Below are 15,676 nucleotides of genomic sequence, written 5' to 3' on the forward strand. Positions count from 1 at the left end.
CAATCCCTATAGTCTTCGTAGGTTCATTACCTTTAGTTGTCAGTGCAAGCTGTTTTTAGATCGGCAGGGCTTTGTAAGTAAATACATTTGTTTTATTAGGCTACTTAAACAATCTCCTCCATATGTGATTTTAAGCTGTAAGAACGTATGATCTCTGTAAGTTTTACCAAATATTCACTGAATAAGGTTATTTTCTTTTTTCCTGTCTTGCTGTCAACCCCTGGCATGTTTATGATTGTATGTTTGTGTATTAATGTTGTAGGCCTATTACACATATATTTTTTTTATTCATTCATGTGTAGTATAGACTAACACACACACATTTAACAAGCCGTTAGCCACTGCCAGCCATTGTTAGCAATGGGTTTTGATAACACTGTTTTACACACAGTGTAGGAAAATGTCCATGGATAATTGAGTGCTATGCACATGGCTGACTAAGTGGGAGATGAAGAAAACAGTAAAATTGGGGTCCAGTGGAGGGCAGTAACACGCCTCGACCAGTCTACTCTGCCGGAAACAACAACTAAGAAGAAGAAACGCCCACGACTGACACTCCTGTAATACGACATGTCGAAAAACAAGCAGGATGAAATGCGGCACTACTGAGCAATACTTGATGTTTAGTTGTTGTTAAAAGAGAAACTGTCACATCAGGCTTCGTCCCAGTAAGTGCAAAGCTGTCACCGTCTTTTGATGTACTACCAGTCTCCCTTTTATCATTAATTTCTAGTTAAACTGGTCTTTAAATTTGGAGGAAAAACCAAAGTAATAACTGTTTTCCATTGTGAAAACAAGGTAAGCTACAGCACTAACCGCAATCTGTTACAGCGGGTTTGTCCAGTGTTCCTGCCCCGAAAAAGCGATGCTGGTCACCGTTTTCTGCGCGCCGAGGGATCGCCCAGAAACCACCTTCGCCCTCGATGTGTCCCCGGACCTGGAGCTGAGAGACTTTGTAGCACTTTGTGAACTGGAGTCAGGAATCCCAGCCGGGGAAATCCAGGTTAGACCCCAGACTCGCCTTAGCCTCGGAGCTAACGGAGCTAACAGCTAGCTAGCCGAGTCGCTAGCATGAATCGGACTTTTGCTGTTTTCATGCACGCGCTGTTGTGAAACTCCAACAACAGACAGAAACGACCGACTCGTGCCCCCAACCGTCACCAACGGCTACGAAGTGTCGGCCTCGTCCGTGAGCAGCGCTGGCCTGGCCCAGGGGCAGCCTTATGTCAAGCTAACTGTTGTCTCGTGGTTACCGAATGAACCATTGTAGCTGCTTATCTTGTTTTACCTAATCACAAAGCTTTGACGCCGCCGTCAATAAACGGTTTTCTAACGGTACTTAGGAGACGGGGCCGCGAGACCTACAGAGTAAAGATCTGTGTTTAATTCTGTTTTGAGTTGAACACACGACTGTATGTTAATTAGTCTATATTTAGCTTTATTGTCCTGTATGTCCATGAGCAGCCACTTGGACACTGTTATTGACGCCTTGAGACGTGGTGCAGTAAATGATGAGCCACTAAATAGTTGTCCAACAAATAGAACTGTTGCATGACATTTCATCAAAACAGCCCCAGCGTCAATGTACAATTTATATTCATGTAATTAGCTTCATATAAAGTATCAGTATGTTCTCAACCATGTGACTCATGTCTGGTAGAGGAACCTTGACTGTGTTATATTTTTACAGTTTTGGTTACTTTTTGTGTTTTATTCTTTTCTGTGTAGTGAGTCACATTTGTTATACATGGAAACACCTATCTGGATCACTTCCATATTTTGGATTCTAGCATAGAGATGACAGCAAAGTACTCTACCATGCTTCATTTGTCAGGGTGCAGGTTGCCTTTAAAAAAACAATGACACGTTCACATAACACAATAATTTTGTAAAATAAACAAATATAATGAAATTCATCATCTTACTGTAGGAGAACTGTAAAGCTGCAACTATCAATTATTTCCATTATCGGCACATTTAACAATTATTTTTCTGTACTCATTGATTATTGCTCAGTCAAATGTTAGAAAGTAGTGAAAATGCCCCTGAGCTCAAGTTGTCCAAATGTTATGCTTAATCATACAAGTTCACTGTGACGAAAACTGGGAAATATGCACATTGAGAGCAGAGATGTTACAGTGTTTTCCTATATTCCATTAACAAAATGTTTAGAGTAGTCAGTAGGTTAATCCATGAGGATTATTGTGTTTCCCACAGTCTAAAATGTACAGACTTCACAATCCAATCCATTACTTCAGCCTGAGAGCACAGGCTTTGAAAGTACCTCCCCTGCTTTCCATTCTTATTATAGAGTGGTATCAGGGTTTCCCGCAGCGCTTTCCTGTTAAGGCGGCCGCCTTAACAACAAAGAGCTGCCGCCTAAACTAACGTTTTAAAAAAATAAAAATGTAGCGATATTCACAGCACACACACACGACGGTGACATTAACGCGCGCCGCCACGTCTGCTCATAGCGCAGCAACAATGCAGCAGCGTCAGGCCGTCACTGAAACGCTCCGTGGAACCGAGACATGACACGGCGCGCCCGGTGTAAAAGTTCTCAGCCCCGGTGACCGCGGCGCTGACGATTGGGGGTGAGTCGCGAGCGTCATGGTCTTGGTAGAGCACGGCCGCTGCAGCGACCCTCCGACAGTCCCATCGCTGCGTGTCAATCCCCCCTCTCACTTTCTCTCCGCGCCCCCGTCTCTCTCCAGCTGCCCTTTCAAAATAAATGCATAAAAAGCCAGAGAAAAAAACAAAGTAGGGGAAACACTGCTTTGTTTTCTCTGTCTTTTTATGGTTTAGTAATTCTTTCATTGGTGTAGTAGCAGCGTTCAGTTACCACGAGCGTAGTTGTGACCTGTTGTGATCATAGATGGCATGGCATATGTTTTTTATGCAAGTCCCTTCGAAAAGTCCCAAGACCAGCCAAACTCCTAAAAAAAGCGTGATTTATAGTTCATAACATGGTACTTTTGGCATATGGCACCAGGGCCGTTGCTAGTAATCCTTGGCCCCCTGAAAGTATACTAAAGTGGGCCCCTGCCCCCTGACTTTTCCACTTTTACGTATCTATTATCATTTCTTATTTTGCCTACTTTGTTTTGATGCTAATGCAGCATTACTATGAGTATCAGTCAGGGTCTTATGCAGAATAATTCAGTCATACAAAGATTAGTTTTTGTGGGCCCTACTGGGCGCTGGGCCCCTATAATGATCATCACCTTTCTCCCCTATACAACGGCCCTGTATGGCACTACAGGACCAGTTAAATATAAAACACAATTTTATACAATATACTGTATATAAGTAGGGGGTCCCCGCTCCATCTCTCCATCAGTTTGGGGGTCCTTGGCCTGGAAAACGTTGAAGACCCCTGCTCTACACACCACAGAGAAGCGCATAACAGCAGCGCGCATGGTGAAAGCGAAACTTAATACGGCACACCCCCCCCTCGCCAATCAATCGATCCGCTCGCGCGCGCACATCCCCCCCCCCCCCCCTCACACCACCTTAACTAACACATTTTCTGGGGGAAACACTGGTGGTATGTAATGAAATCTAGTTGTGGGCACGCTGGAAACAGAAAGTGAGAATGATAAATTCCCCTGGTGCATGATAGCAGACAAGTAGCTAACATTAATGTGTTTTTGTAGATCTGTGTTAGAAGTCGTTGTTCCATCATGTATTGGGTTATATTGCCTAGTTATTAAAACTGTGTATTCCATTGAATTAAATGCTGTGTATTTTTCTATGTCCAGATCACATATGTAGAACAGCCCCTGAAAGACCCGACTCGTGCCTTGGGGACCTATGGTGTTAAGGATGGAGATGTGGTGGTGCTTAGGCAGGCAGACAGGAGGCCCCCACCAACTCAGCCAGCCTTCCCAGGTAATACATGTGTTGAAGTTACATGAACCACATCAGGATGGCGGTAGAAGGACAGCAGACACGTATCTCACATGTAAGAATGCTGCTGGTTAGCAAGGTAGACTCGCAGGCATTTTTCAGTATGGAAGCAGTTGGCAATAAAATCGAGATAAACCACTGAAGGTATGAGGAACGTCACAACATTGAAAAGACATATCAGATTAATGCAGTGGTTCCCAACCTTTTTTGGCTTCTGACCCCATTTTGACATCACAAATTGCTGGCCATCAATCAAGATGCGCCAGTTCAGATATTTTTAAATGCTGAATTTTAATTGAACTCGATTTACATTTGAGAAAGTGAAAGTATAGAATACAGTTGTTTAAGATTGTTTGTGGTGTTTTTAATCATAATTTTAAAAGGATAATAATTAGTTGAAAGAATATTTGTATCAGTAATTTTTCTTTTCAATTACTAGACATTTCAGGCGACCCCATTTGAATTCCAGGCGACCCCACGTGGGGTCCCGACCCCAAGGTTGAAAAACACTGGATTAATCTAACAACTGTGTATGAACCAACTTGCCCACCAGAGGCTGCCTTCGTCAGCTCCTCCTCACTGCACTACCCCATTCTCCAAATTATTCCATCTTCCATGTCGATCCCTCCTTTGTCCCTGTTAAGGGTTTTCTTCGTAGTTTTTCCCTCAGTCGATGTGAGGGGCCAAGGGCAGAGGATGTTATGTCGCTGTGTAAAGCCCTTTGAGACAAACTGTTGGGGTGTACAAATAAACTTTCCTTGTCTATTTAATAAGCAGTCTTAGATGCAGTATCTCAACATCTTGTTCTTCATCCTCTACGGCCCTTAGGTCTGCCCCATATCGACTTTCGTTCCATCACAGTCCCAGGCACCTCTTCTTCAAGCGGTCAGCGTAGTGCAATAAGGCCACAGCAACCGGCTCCGCAGCCGCAACCGGCTCCGCAGCCACAGCCGTCGCCACAGCCGTCGCCATCGCAGCCGCAGCCACAGCCGTCGCCATCGCAGCAGCAGCGCCCTGCACAACCTTCCACGCCAACGGCCTTTCGCGGCTCCTCTCCTCAGGGGATGGACGACCCTGCCTTACTCCAGCAGATGCTACTATCCAATCCACATGAACTTTCACTCCTGAAGGAGCGAAACCCACCACTCGCCGAAGCCCTTCTGAGTGGAGACTTGGGTAAGTGGAACAAAAAAACAAAACAAACCACAACATGCCAGGATTTGTTTCTAGTCCTCAGTTTTTGACAACTTATGAGGTGATCGTGTGTGACTTTCTGGTTCCTCAGAGCGTTTCACCAAAGTGCTGTTGGAGCAACAACAGGATCGAGCCAGAAGAGAGCAAGAGCGGATCAGACTCCTCACGGCTGATCCTTTTGACTTGGTTGCCCAGGCAAAGATCGAGGAGGACATCAGGTACTTTCTTCAGCAGTGAAAAATTTGTTGATCATTTTATAAATATCACTGTATTTTCAAAGTAGAGAAGCAACGGCTTCACAGCACACAGGCAACATATTTTTATTCTTATTTAAAAAGCCAAGTGTCTTACCCTTGGATTTGCGCATATTCCAGACAGCACAACGTGGAAGAAAACATGACCATTGCGATGGAGGAGGCCCCAGAAAGCTTTGGGCAGGTGGTTATGCTCTACATCAACTGCAAGGTCAACGGCCACCCTGTGAAAGCTTTTGTTGACTCAGGTAATGAGCATTACATCCTGATCTAAGATGCAGCTACAATTTTGTTTTGGCCAAGAGCCAGAATGGTACTAAAATGTCCGTGCACTGCAGTGTTTCTGTTTCACTGTTGTGGCTCAGCAGGTATTTATGTTGTGACAGTATTGGCTGTTATGTAACTCTCAATGTAATCTTGTGTTTTGTCCAGTGACAGTTTGTACTGTCATCACCTTTTTGCTCAGCAAATAGCATTAAAGTTTACTACACTTTTATCAGTATCATTTACCTTATTGCCACAGATTTTTGACTTGATTGGGTTTTTAATACTTCAGATTTCGTACATTTCATAGAACCTGACGCTCCTTTTTTTTAGGGGCCCAGATGACCATCATGAGCCAAGCATGTGCCGAGCGCTGCAACATCATGCGGCTGGTGGACCGACGCTGGGCCGGGATCGCCAAGGGAGTGGGTACCCAGAAGATCATTGGCAGAGTTCATTTGGGTTGGTGTAATTTATTATTTTAATTTTTTATTTAGTAATAAAAGCAAGTCCAGACTGTGAATGAATGGTTAACATAAAAGCTGGATATTATCTTTGAGGGCACTCCCTGTTCTCTTGCGACCATAGCTATGTTTTTAACATGTACTTTGGAATGATAATCACATTTCTAGGATTTTCTTTTGAAATGTTTGTTAGTAACATTATCAACATTAGTTTAAAGGGATAGTTCAACATTTTGGCAAATTGGCCCATTGCCATAATCTCTATAGTCATAGCAGTAGGTTCGTTACCTTTAATTGTCGGTGCAAGCTATTTTTAGAACGGCGGAGCAGAGCCGCAAGCTCCTCAGAGCTACGCTACGGAGGCTAATGGGATTTCTTGGCTTCCCTCATCAAACTCATCAAATACACAATCCCACAACTCCAAAACGCTCTTGTGGACAAGTTGTGACCTGCACATACACCACGCTATGAGATAACGGAATGTTGTTTTCGAGGCAAGTGCAGAGACTGCTTGCCCAAAAACTGCCCCCGACAGGAATGCGCAGCAGGGGTTTTGCATGAATTAACCTCGAAAACAACTCTGTCTCGTAATGTTCCATTATTATCCCATAGCGTGGTGAATGTGCAGGTCACAACTTGTCCATGAGAGCATTTTGGAGTTGTTGGATTGTGTATCAGTTTGATGAGGGAAACCAAGAAATCCCATTAGCCTCCGTAGCATAGCTCTGAGCAGCTTGCGGCTCTGCTCCGCCGTTCTAAAGATAGCTCACACCAACAATTGGTAAGGTAAAGGTAATGAACCTGCTCCTAAGACTATAGAGATTATGGCAATAGGCCAATTTGCCAAAATGTTGAACTATCCCTTTAACTCTAAATGCATTGAAGAAGATACAGTCTTCCTACAGATATTCATAGCTACTGTAAGTCGAAATAAATTACCATCAAAACTGTGTTGTCACAGGTTGTTGTGCTCTGAAGGTAGAATCATTCTCCCGCACTTGGTGTTTTCCTTCAGTGACATCTATATTCATTCCTGTATGTGACGTTTTAGTGGAGCATAAATGTTGTCGTCTCACCTCCTCATTTAGCTCAGGTCCAGATAGAGGGGGACTTCCTTCCCTGCTCTTTCTCCATTTTGGAGGACCAACCCATGGACATGCTGCTGGGCCTGGATATGCTGAAGAGACACCAGGTGTGAGCCCCTTTTTATCTGATCAGTGTGCAGGACTGAACAAGACTGTACGGAGTTACATACATTCATTCAAACTTTAATACCTTGAGGTAGAGACCTCAGTTACAGTTTAGCCGAGCAAAGGATAGGTGAAAAGCTCTTAGACACAAGAATGTTGAGCTTACATGAAAGCATCAGGAAACACAAACACAATAAAATCAAAAAAGGTGCCAAGAAATGAAGAATAGATTAAAAAATAGCACTGTACAGATCAGCTAAAACAAAAGCAACTGGAAGTAAAGCGATGTAAGGGCCTTAAAAATAAAAATGAATAAAGTGTTTCCATTTGTTGTCCATATTATACTCGATGTACAGAAAATAAGAAATACAACCCAGGTTCAGTATTTGCTCTGTTCTTCCTCCAGTGTTCGATCGACCTGAAGAAGAGCGTGCTTCTAATAGGCACCACAGGCACCGAGACTTGCTTCCTGTCTGAAGCGGAGCTGCCTGAGTGTGCCCGCCTGGCGTACGGAGCAGAGGGGCGTGAAGATGCCCGTCCAGATGAGATGGCTGACAGAGAACTGGCAGAAGCGCTTCAGAGATCCATACAAGAAAGCGGTAAGACAGCTGCCCCTCCTCCCCCCACAGCCCTGCACTGCAGCCTGGTTTTCATTGAGCTTTGTTCAGCTCAGTTACAACTACATTTGCATGTGCCACTTAAAGCTTCTTACTCTCAACCTCATTTATGAAGTCATCTGGATTTTCAGTCATATGATCATCTCATGTCATCACTACAGCAGATTAAATGTGCTTTGGAATAAGGTCAGGGCGGGTCACTGAAAGCTTTTGGGCCCGATATAAGCATGATGTGTATAAAAAAGAGAAGACAAATCAGTTCTTGGCTGAAATCAAGCTTTTGGGGCTTAAAGGGAAACGGTAATGATTTAGTTTAACTTAGTTTCTGTATCATAACTATAGATAAAACACCTCTATATGACAGTAACCAGGGCAGATAAGCCGACATGCCACAGAGCTGCTTTCTGTGTGCTTTAAAACCTCTGCAGAGGATCTTCCAATTGATCTTCAGCCCATACCACCTGCCCATGGTGTGTATGATGAAGTTGGTGCATTAACACATATATTTCCAGACAAAGAGTCATCTCAGTTTGGACGGGTGAATTGAGCCAGATTTAGTGCAGATGGATCTGAGGAAGTGTGAGACCGGCACTTGAAGCCACCTACAAAGACAAATAGGAAGGAATATGTAATGCTAATTATATCCCGGCAATACATTACACAGACCATGAAATAAACATTTATTTGGCAAGATATCATAGCAGCAGCAGAACAAAAATGGATTGTAATTCTCAAAGAAATTGAATAATTTCCTCATTCTTATCCAGTATGATTTTTTCATCCAAAAAATCAAAAATCGTGTCTTGCCATTTTATGAACATGAGAAAATAAGTTCATAGTCGTAAGATCTGAATTATATCATCTGGGCTTAAAGGGATAGTTCAGCCTTTTTGTGTGGGGTTGTATGAGCTACAAATGCCCATTAAATACACTAGATGCAGTAGAAAGTTCTCTGCCCCACCCACCACTGAGAAACACCGGTGCATCGCTCTGCACCGAGACACAGGCAATACACAGTAGCTCATACAACCCCACTTCAAAAAAGCTGAACTAAACCTTTAAGTGTCCTTAAACCGCTGATACAGATTGAGTGAGAAGTAATAGGGATGATGCTCTCCATGTGTATGCTTGAACAATGGCTGAAGATCCCTGCAGAGTGCTGCTATACTAATGATAAAAACACCATTACTAAGTCATTTCAATAGCTCCCAGAGTCTCAGTCACACCAAGCACAGTCAGTTGTTTATTATATTATACTATACTATTTTATATTCTCAAAGCTTTCTAATGATCATAAGATGGTTGTTTGTCATGTTACAGGAAGCTGTGGGATTGATGGTACACATCAGTCAGACTGCTTGCTCCAACACAAACTTGCAATGTGTGTGATTTTAAATATAAAGTTGATAGAGTTAATGGTAATTGTTTTCTGAAGGAAGTCTCTTCTTTTATGGGGTATTTGATTAAATGGGTCCAAAAACATTTTAGTTCCATTGGCAGAATCAGACAGACTGTATTCATGAGGTCTTGTTTTTGCTTCGATATGGCCAAACATAATCATAGGTTTCCCTTTAACGCTTTTCAAGGCTCACGTAAACATTAGTGCAACTGCCACAGGAAGCCACAGCAGAGCTGAGACGCAGTCAGTCGGCCGACAGTCTCTCACTCACGTCCAAAGTGATTTTTACTAAAGTCCTGAAGCAATCTCATTTGGGGGGTTGGGATTATTATCATAGATTGACCTCTGTATCAGGACACAGGCTCAAGTTGGGGTGTGTTTTTTGTTTTGTTTTTGGATGACACTTTTCACATCTGTGTGTGTGAAAAGGCTGATAGGTTGGTGCATGCCCTGTGTGTGTGACTGCTAACTTTCTCCGTCCCTTTGCATGATGTGTGTGGTGTGTGCCCTAACCCCTGAGCAGGACAGCACTGATGCATTTGGAGACAGCTGGAGAGGGCCCTACCAACCAGGTACTGCAAAATCACAAGTCCATTGCCAGTGCTAAGTCCATTGCTGTTGATTTCTTTTACTTTGCTGTTATTTTGCTGCTGGATCGGTTAGTTGATGTTGTATTTTTGCATTTTTTATGTGTGTACATAGAACTGTTAAAGTGGGAAAAAAAATAGCACATGTAACAAACGATATAAACGATTCTCGAGTATTTCAAGTTTCATTATTGACAGTTTTTATGAAAATGCACATTAGTCAAAGTGATGCTCCCAGACAAGAGTCATACACGTTCCAGCTGTTTAATTCCCAGTTATATTTTCTCTTACAATAGACACTGCAGATGGACAAACTACCTCACCACAGCCCCCACCATTCACATTACCCAGAACCTTAGACCAAATGTCCTCATCCACCTCCCCCTCCCAAAACCCTTCCTCTGGCCCGCCCCAGACCCTGGATCGCTCTCAGTCTGCCCCGGCCGCCATGGAGCAGGCCTCGGCACCCGGGCGGAGCCAGGACCCGCCCGGCTTTCAGGAGCCGCTCCGGCCTCCCACCCCACCAGAGGCCGCCGGCTCGGCAGCTCATCAGGTCCAGCCTCACCCTCTGCCTGTCCACAGCGACTCTGAAGTGCCCCGCGTACCCAGTCCCTCCTCGGACACCCCCCCGCCGCGCGCCCCTCCCGCCGACATGCCTACGTTACCGCAGCGTCCGGAGGGCGAGGCGCTTTGTACAGCCACAGACGGTGACGCTGAATCATTGGAGGTAGCAAACAGCTCCGCGCCCCCCCACCCAGAGGAACTTTCCCCCGTTCAGCCCATGGAGCAGGAGATGGCCGAGTCCGACGAGGCCGACGCCACCGAAGCCTGCCCGAGCGTCCCTAGCCAATGTGACTCGGTGGAAATGGAGTCCCCCCCCTCCTCCCACGCCGCGGCGGCCTCGGAGAGGGACCAGCCCGAAGGAGAGCGCTGCTCCAGCTCCGACAGCATCCCCTCGCTGGCCGCCGCCCTGATGGAGCTCCACGAGCTGCTCGTGTCCAACAACCGACAGAACCGCAGCACCTCCTGCTCCCCCTCGCACCCGTTCAGACAGGACCCTGACGAAGCGGCCCCCGAGCCGCACACCCCGACCCCCGAAACCCCCCAGCCCGCCCCATCTACTGCCATTACAGCTGGTGAAGAACCAAGCGATGCCAAAGCCAACCAAGCTGCTGCCGCGTCCGACGAGGGACCGTCGAAGTCTCCCGCGCCCGACCCGTCTGGCCAGGACGAGCATCCCGGCGGAGACGCAGCAGAACCCGCGGAGGAGCAAGGGCCGCCGGAGCACCCCGCCTGCTCTGGGGAGAGGGGGGCAGACGGATGTGGCTTAGACGGAGCCAACAACACCTGCAATTCTCAGCCTAAGCCCAGTGAGGGTCCCCCCGATCCGGCGGGGAGCCTGGAGTTCAGGGAACCTCCCGAGGGGCAGCAGGGGCGAGGGGTCGCAGACGGACAAGCCTCTGGCACCAACTCCCCGGACACTCTGGGCCTCCAGACTGAGCAGACTTTCCTCAGCCCGCTGTCCATGGCGGTGGGCTCGCCTGAGGAAGTCTCGAGCACCTCACCGCCCTCCGCCCCCGCCCCAACTCTCGCTCCAGCCCCGCAGCCCACATCCGCAGCCCCTCTCCCCCCGTCTCCGCATCCCTTTATAGAACAATTTCCAGCTGAGCACATCCAGAGAATCCAGGCAGCGGGCTTCTCTGCAAGGGAGGCTGCAGAGGCACTGGAGCAAGCCGACGGGGTGGTGGAGCTGGCCCTGCTGGCGCTACTAGCCCGCAGCATCACTGTGCCCACCTAGACTCATGACCACTCATGCGAGTCCCCCAGCCTCCTCCCCCCAAACTCAGCATCTGTCTTATTTATACCTTGTTACTGATCCAGATGTCTCAGTCCCTTTTTAACAGGGAGCACGTATACACACAGGGAAACGCTGTCTCTTGGTTTGTCGTACAGAATATCCGAGAACAAACAGGACAACTGGTATTACTTTTCTGGATATAACAGATATGTGAGGTGTGTTTGCATGCAGATGTTTTGGGTGCCCACCCATTTCATTGGTTTTTAGAGATTTGGTATAATAGATTGATTTTTTTTTCTTTTTGTTTTGTTCGTCCAACATTGACATATTATTAAATGCCCAGTGTGTGACTGGTTCTTATAATTCCCCCTTTGGCATCTTATAAACTATTATTATGCAAGACTACAATTTGTGGAGCAACCATAAGATTATCTCAGACTGGAGTAGCTCTTCTGCTGCTCCCTATGGCAGACTAACACCATCTGGTCAGCTTTAGATCACTCAGCACTGACATGGATATATGAAAGGAACCCCTTCAATTCACTTATCACAACCCACTTATAGAGAAACAACATTGTGGGAACTGCTGCAGTTTGGAAGGGTTGATTTTTTTTTTTTTTTTTTTGCTCAAGTTTACAAATCATTTCTGCAGTAATGTGGAAACCCCCAAATTCACAGCCATCATCAGTGAAATATCAAGTGTGTTTATTGAAGTATGATCATAGATGGAGTTTTTTTCTTCCCAAAATCAGTATGTGTATTACAGAAGGTATCTTGTACTGTATGTATCATTCTCCAGTTTGAAAGTCTTACCATGTGTAGATGACAAAAAAAAAGGTTTGTAGCTACTGTTCAAAAAGTCCATTTTGTGTCAAATCATCATAGTGCGTGTGCTCATACCTTTAAAAAAACAAAAAAAACATCCATTTTCATTTTCTAATCTGTTCCAATATGGCCATTTGCGACTGTCAAATGTTTTTGTCAGTGCGTCATATATCAAGGATTTTAATGGCTTTGAGTCATATACCAACAATGTTCAGGCAGATTGAATTATTTACTTTTATCTTGTATGAAAATTTTAAATTGCAAATAAAATGGAACTAGTATTTGTACATTATCTGTCATCGGTCATTTTCAAAAACACCAAACAACTGATGGTTGCTCTAAACAACTATCACCCCTCCTCCCTTCATTCACTCAGGTGTTGCACTCCCCCCTGGCTCACATCAGAAAATAAAGTCTATCTCTCCCAGGGGCGCACTAATATATATTTTAAATCTTTGGCTGCAAGATAAAAAACTGCATGAATCTCACAAGAGCTCACACCTCTGGTGGTGCTGAGCTATCATATAAACAAAAAACATTGACAGTTCCTTCATCTGAGTAAACTGTAACTAGTAAACTGCACACTTAAAGGGATAGTTGAACATTTTGGCAAATTGGCCCATTGCCATAATCCCTATAGTTTTAGGAGTAGGTTCGTTACCTTTATTTGTCAGTGCAAGCTGTTTTTAGAACGGCCGAGCCGAGCCGCGAGCTGCTCAGAGCTATGCTATGGAGGCTAATGGGATTTCTTGGTTTCCCTCATCAAACTCATGAAATACACAATCCAACACAACCTAATACACTATAAAGCGCTCCACAGACTCCATTACTCGCAAGAAAAGCTACATAAATTTTACCCTGATGTCCCACCAACATGTAACCGATGTAAATCCTCGATAGGTACCCTAGCACATTCATTCTGGACATGTAATAAACTTCATTTATTTTTGGAATTGTTTTTTTCAATCTTTTTCTAAGACTTTTGGTAAGAATCTGGCACCAAACACTCACAGTTGCCATTCTAGGGGCCACAAATGTCCTTTCTTCTGTTAATAAATTTGAAAGAAGAGCAGTTCAATTTGGGATGGTGATAAAAAGCTGATTTTACGAGTGTGGAGAAGGGACTCTGTGCCTATGATTCATGGATGGGAGAACTGTCAAACACTTTATATCTGGAGAGACTGAGATTCTACAATGAAGATAGAGGGGATACGTTTGATAAAACATGGGACCCAGTACTGAATTACCTTAAAAGTGTGAGCCCGTATACTAGCTATTGTACAAAAGAGTACAAACGAGAGTACGATTTTGTATATATTATGTACCAACTTATTTATTTTATTATTTTTTATATTCTGTTTGTAGTAGATACCCATTTTATGACCATGAAATATCGTTGTAACGCTTGATGTGCTGTGTTCTTTCCTCTCTTTTTTTTCTTTTTTCTTCTCTTCTCTTTTCCTCTACTTATTTTTTCTCTCTTTTTTCTTTATTTTATTTCATTTTTCATTTTTCTCATTGAAAATCAATAAACATATTACTAAAGAAAGAAAAAAAAAACACAATCCAACAACTCCAAAACGCTCTCGTGGACAACGCTATCACGCTATGAGATAATGGGCCGTTACAAGACGGAGTTAGAGGCAAATGCAGAGACTGCTCTCTGACAGGAAGGCGCTTCAGCTGTTTTGCATGAATTTACTTCGAAAACAACTCCGTCTTGTAACGTTCCGTGAAACTCTGGTTTGTGTGAGGAAAAAAAACACACCTGACTCTAGTTGTAGTGATTGAGTCAGAGGGTATTTAATCTGAGTGATTGGGAGGGAGGGCAAAGAGGTCAGACAGACACTTGCATGCATGCTGCAGTTGCATTGTCAATAATCTGCACTCCCACTTTGGAAATGGTCATGTTGTGAGTAGTTTGATATCACAAATGTCAGCGATGAAGACAGGAGAGCAGCTTTCCTCAGATGTCCCCGCCCTGGACAGCAGGAGCCCTGAGGGGAGCACTGACTCCCTGAACCAGCTTGAGGATGGAGGCAGGTAAATGGAACATGGTGCAGCTAGAACAGTCAGGTCATATTTGTCTTTACTTAAGATAATGGCAATAAAACATCTCTGTCCTGTCCCTGTCCTAGTCCCCCTTTGGACTCTTCCTCTGCAATCAGAGCAGTGGCCTTGAAGAACACATGGGATCTGGGCAAAATACACACAGTCCCCAAGCTGTTCTCTGTCCCCAGCTTGTTAGATGAAGAGGGAACTTGTTCAGAGGGGTAAGAGATGCTATAAACCTGCACTTTTTAATGTGGACATTAAACTTAAAGGGATATTTCAACATTTTAGCAAATTCACCTATTGCCATAATCCGTATAATTTTAGGAGTAGGTTTGTTACTTTTAATTGTCAGTGCAAGCTGTTTTAGATCGGTGGGGCAGAACGTGAGCTGCTCAGCTAACGCAACGGAGGCGCCCAGTATTTCCCCTCATCAAACAAAAGAGCACTCTTCGTGGACAAGTTGTGACCTGCACATTCGCCACGTTATGAAATCATTACCACACATGAAGCAAATGCTCAGAACTGCTTGCTCTTTTGAAGTCTCTCAATTTCCCTACGGGGACAAATAAAAACTACTACTACAAAAGTGAATTTGCCAAAATGTTGAAATATCCCTTTAATATGACTTTCCAGAGAGGAGGAGGAGGAGGAGGAGCCGAGCATATCGTTCCAGTCCAAGTATATCCATATCTGTAAGTTGACCTTTCTGCTCAAGGCCTTGTGTCTTTTGGTGTTGACACTCCTAGAAACTGTTAACAGCCCTGACTGACTATCTGCCGCACTCTGCTCTGCAGTCCCTCTGTATCAGGACTACTGTCTGCAGGCGCTGAGGGATGACCTGCACCGGCTCAACAAGAGCTTTGTGTCTGAGCTGATAAGGCCTCAGTGTCTGCAGGGAGTGCAGTCCCGTCTCATCGCTCGGTCTAAGTCCCCTAGATCAGACTGCCCTGCTGAATTGATCTCGCCCTCGCCTCCGCCCCACCCTGTCAGGGTGACTCCATGTACACTGTGGCAAGAGCTGGACGAGGTGAAGGCGTCCGGCCTGATCAACGCACTGACCTCCAGAGAAATTCGCCTTCAGGAGGTGTGGAAAGCTTCTTAATTCACACGGGATATTTCA

General features: G+C 44.9%; 1 protein-coding gene across 3 annotated transcripts; it reads left to right on the forward strand.

The window, feature by feature from the left end:
- Window positions 1-565: 565 nt before the first annotated feature.
- Window positions 566-12,884, forward strand: ddi2 (DNA-damage inducible protein 2). 3 transcript variants are annotated; one of them, XM_083972334.1, is made up of 11 exons: window positions 566-668; window positions 832-1,003; window positions 3,762-3,891; window positions 4,738-5,085; window positions 5,195-5,321; window positions 5,478-5,605; window positions 5,955-6,083; window positions 7,174-7,277; window positions 7,682-7,874; window positions 9,815-9,863; window positions 10,175-10,273. In XM_083972334.1, the coding sequence occupies exons 2-10, from the start codon at window positions 866-868 to the stop codon at window positions 9,823-9,825; spliced, it is 1,308 nt and encodes a 435-aa protein (XP_083828460.1). In that variant the 5' UTR covers window positions 566-668; window positions 832-865; the 3' UTR covers window positions 9,826-9,863; window positions 10,175-10,273. The 3 variants fall into 3 exon arrangements, with proteins under 3 accessions (XP_083828460.1, XP_083828461.1, XP_083828459.1); XM_083972335.1 differs by having other exon boundaries at window positions 4,771-5,085; XM_083972333.1 differs by lacking the exons at window positions 566-668; window positions 832-1,003; window positions 3,762-3,891; ... (1 more) ...; window positions 5,195-5,321; window positions 5,478-5,605 and having other exon boundaries at window positions 6,030-6,083; window positions 10,175-12,884.
- The last annotated feature ends 2,792 nt before the right edge of the window (window positions 12,885-15,676 follow it).

Source organism: Trachurus trachurus (assembly GCF_905171665.1).
Source record: "Trachurus trachurus genome assembly, chromosome: 5".
NCBI classification, from domain to species: Eukaryota; Metazoa; Chordata; class Actinopteri; order Carangiformes; family Carangidae; genus Trachurus; species Trachurus trachurus.

Bases quoted from the DNA above. Each gene is read 5' to 3' on its own strand.
- ddi2 (XM_083972333.1), top strand. From the start codon at position 7,806: ATGCCCGTCCAGATGAGATGGCTGACAGAGAACTGGCAGAAGCGCTTC. The intron at 7,875-9,814 runs GTAAGACAGCTG...ACCCCTGAGCAG, and splicing joins GAGATCCATACAAGAAAGCG to GACAGCACTGATGCATTTGG. The intron at 9,864-10,174 runs GTACTGCAAAAT...CTCTTACAATAG, and splicing joins GAGAGGGCCCTACCAACCAG to ACACTGCAGATGGACAAACT.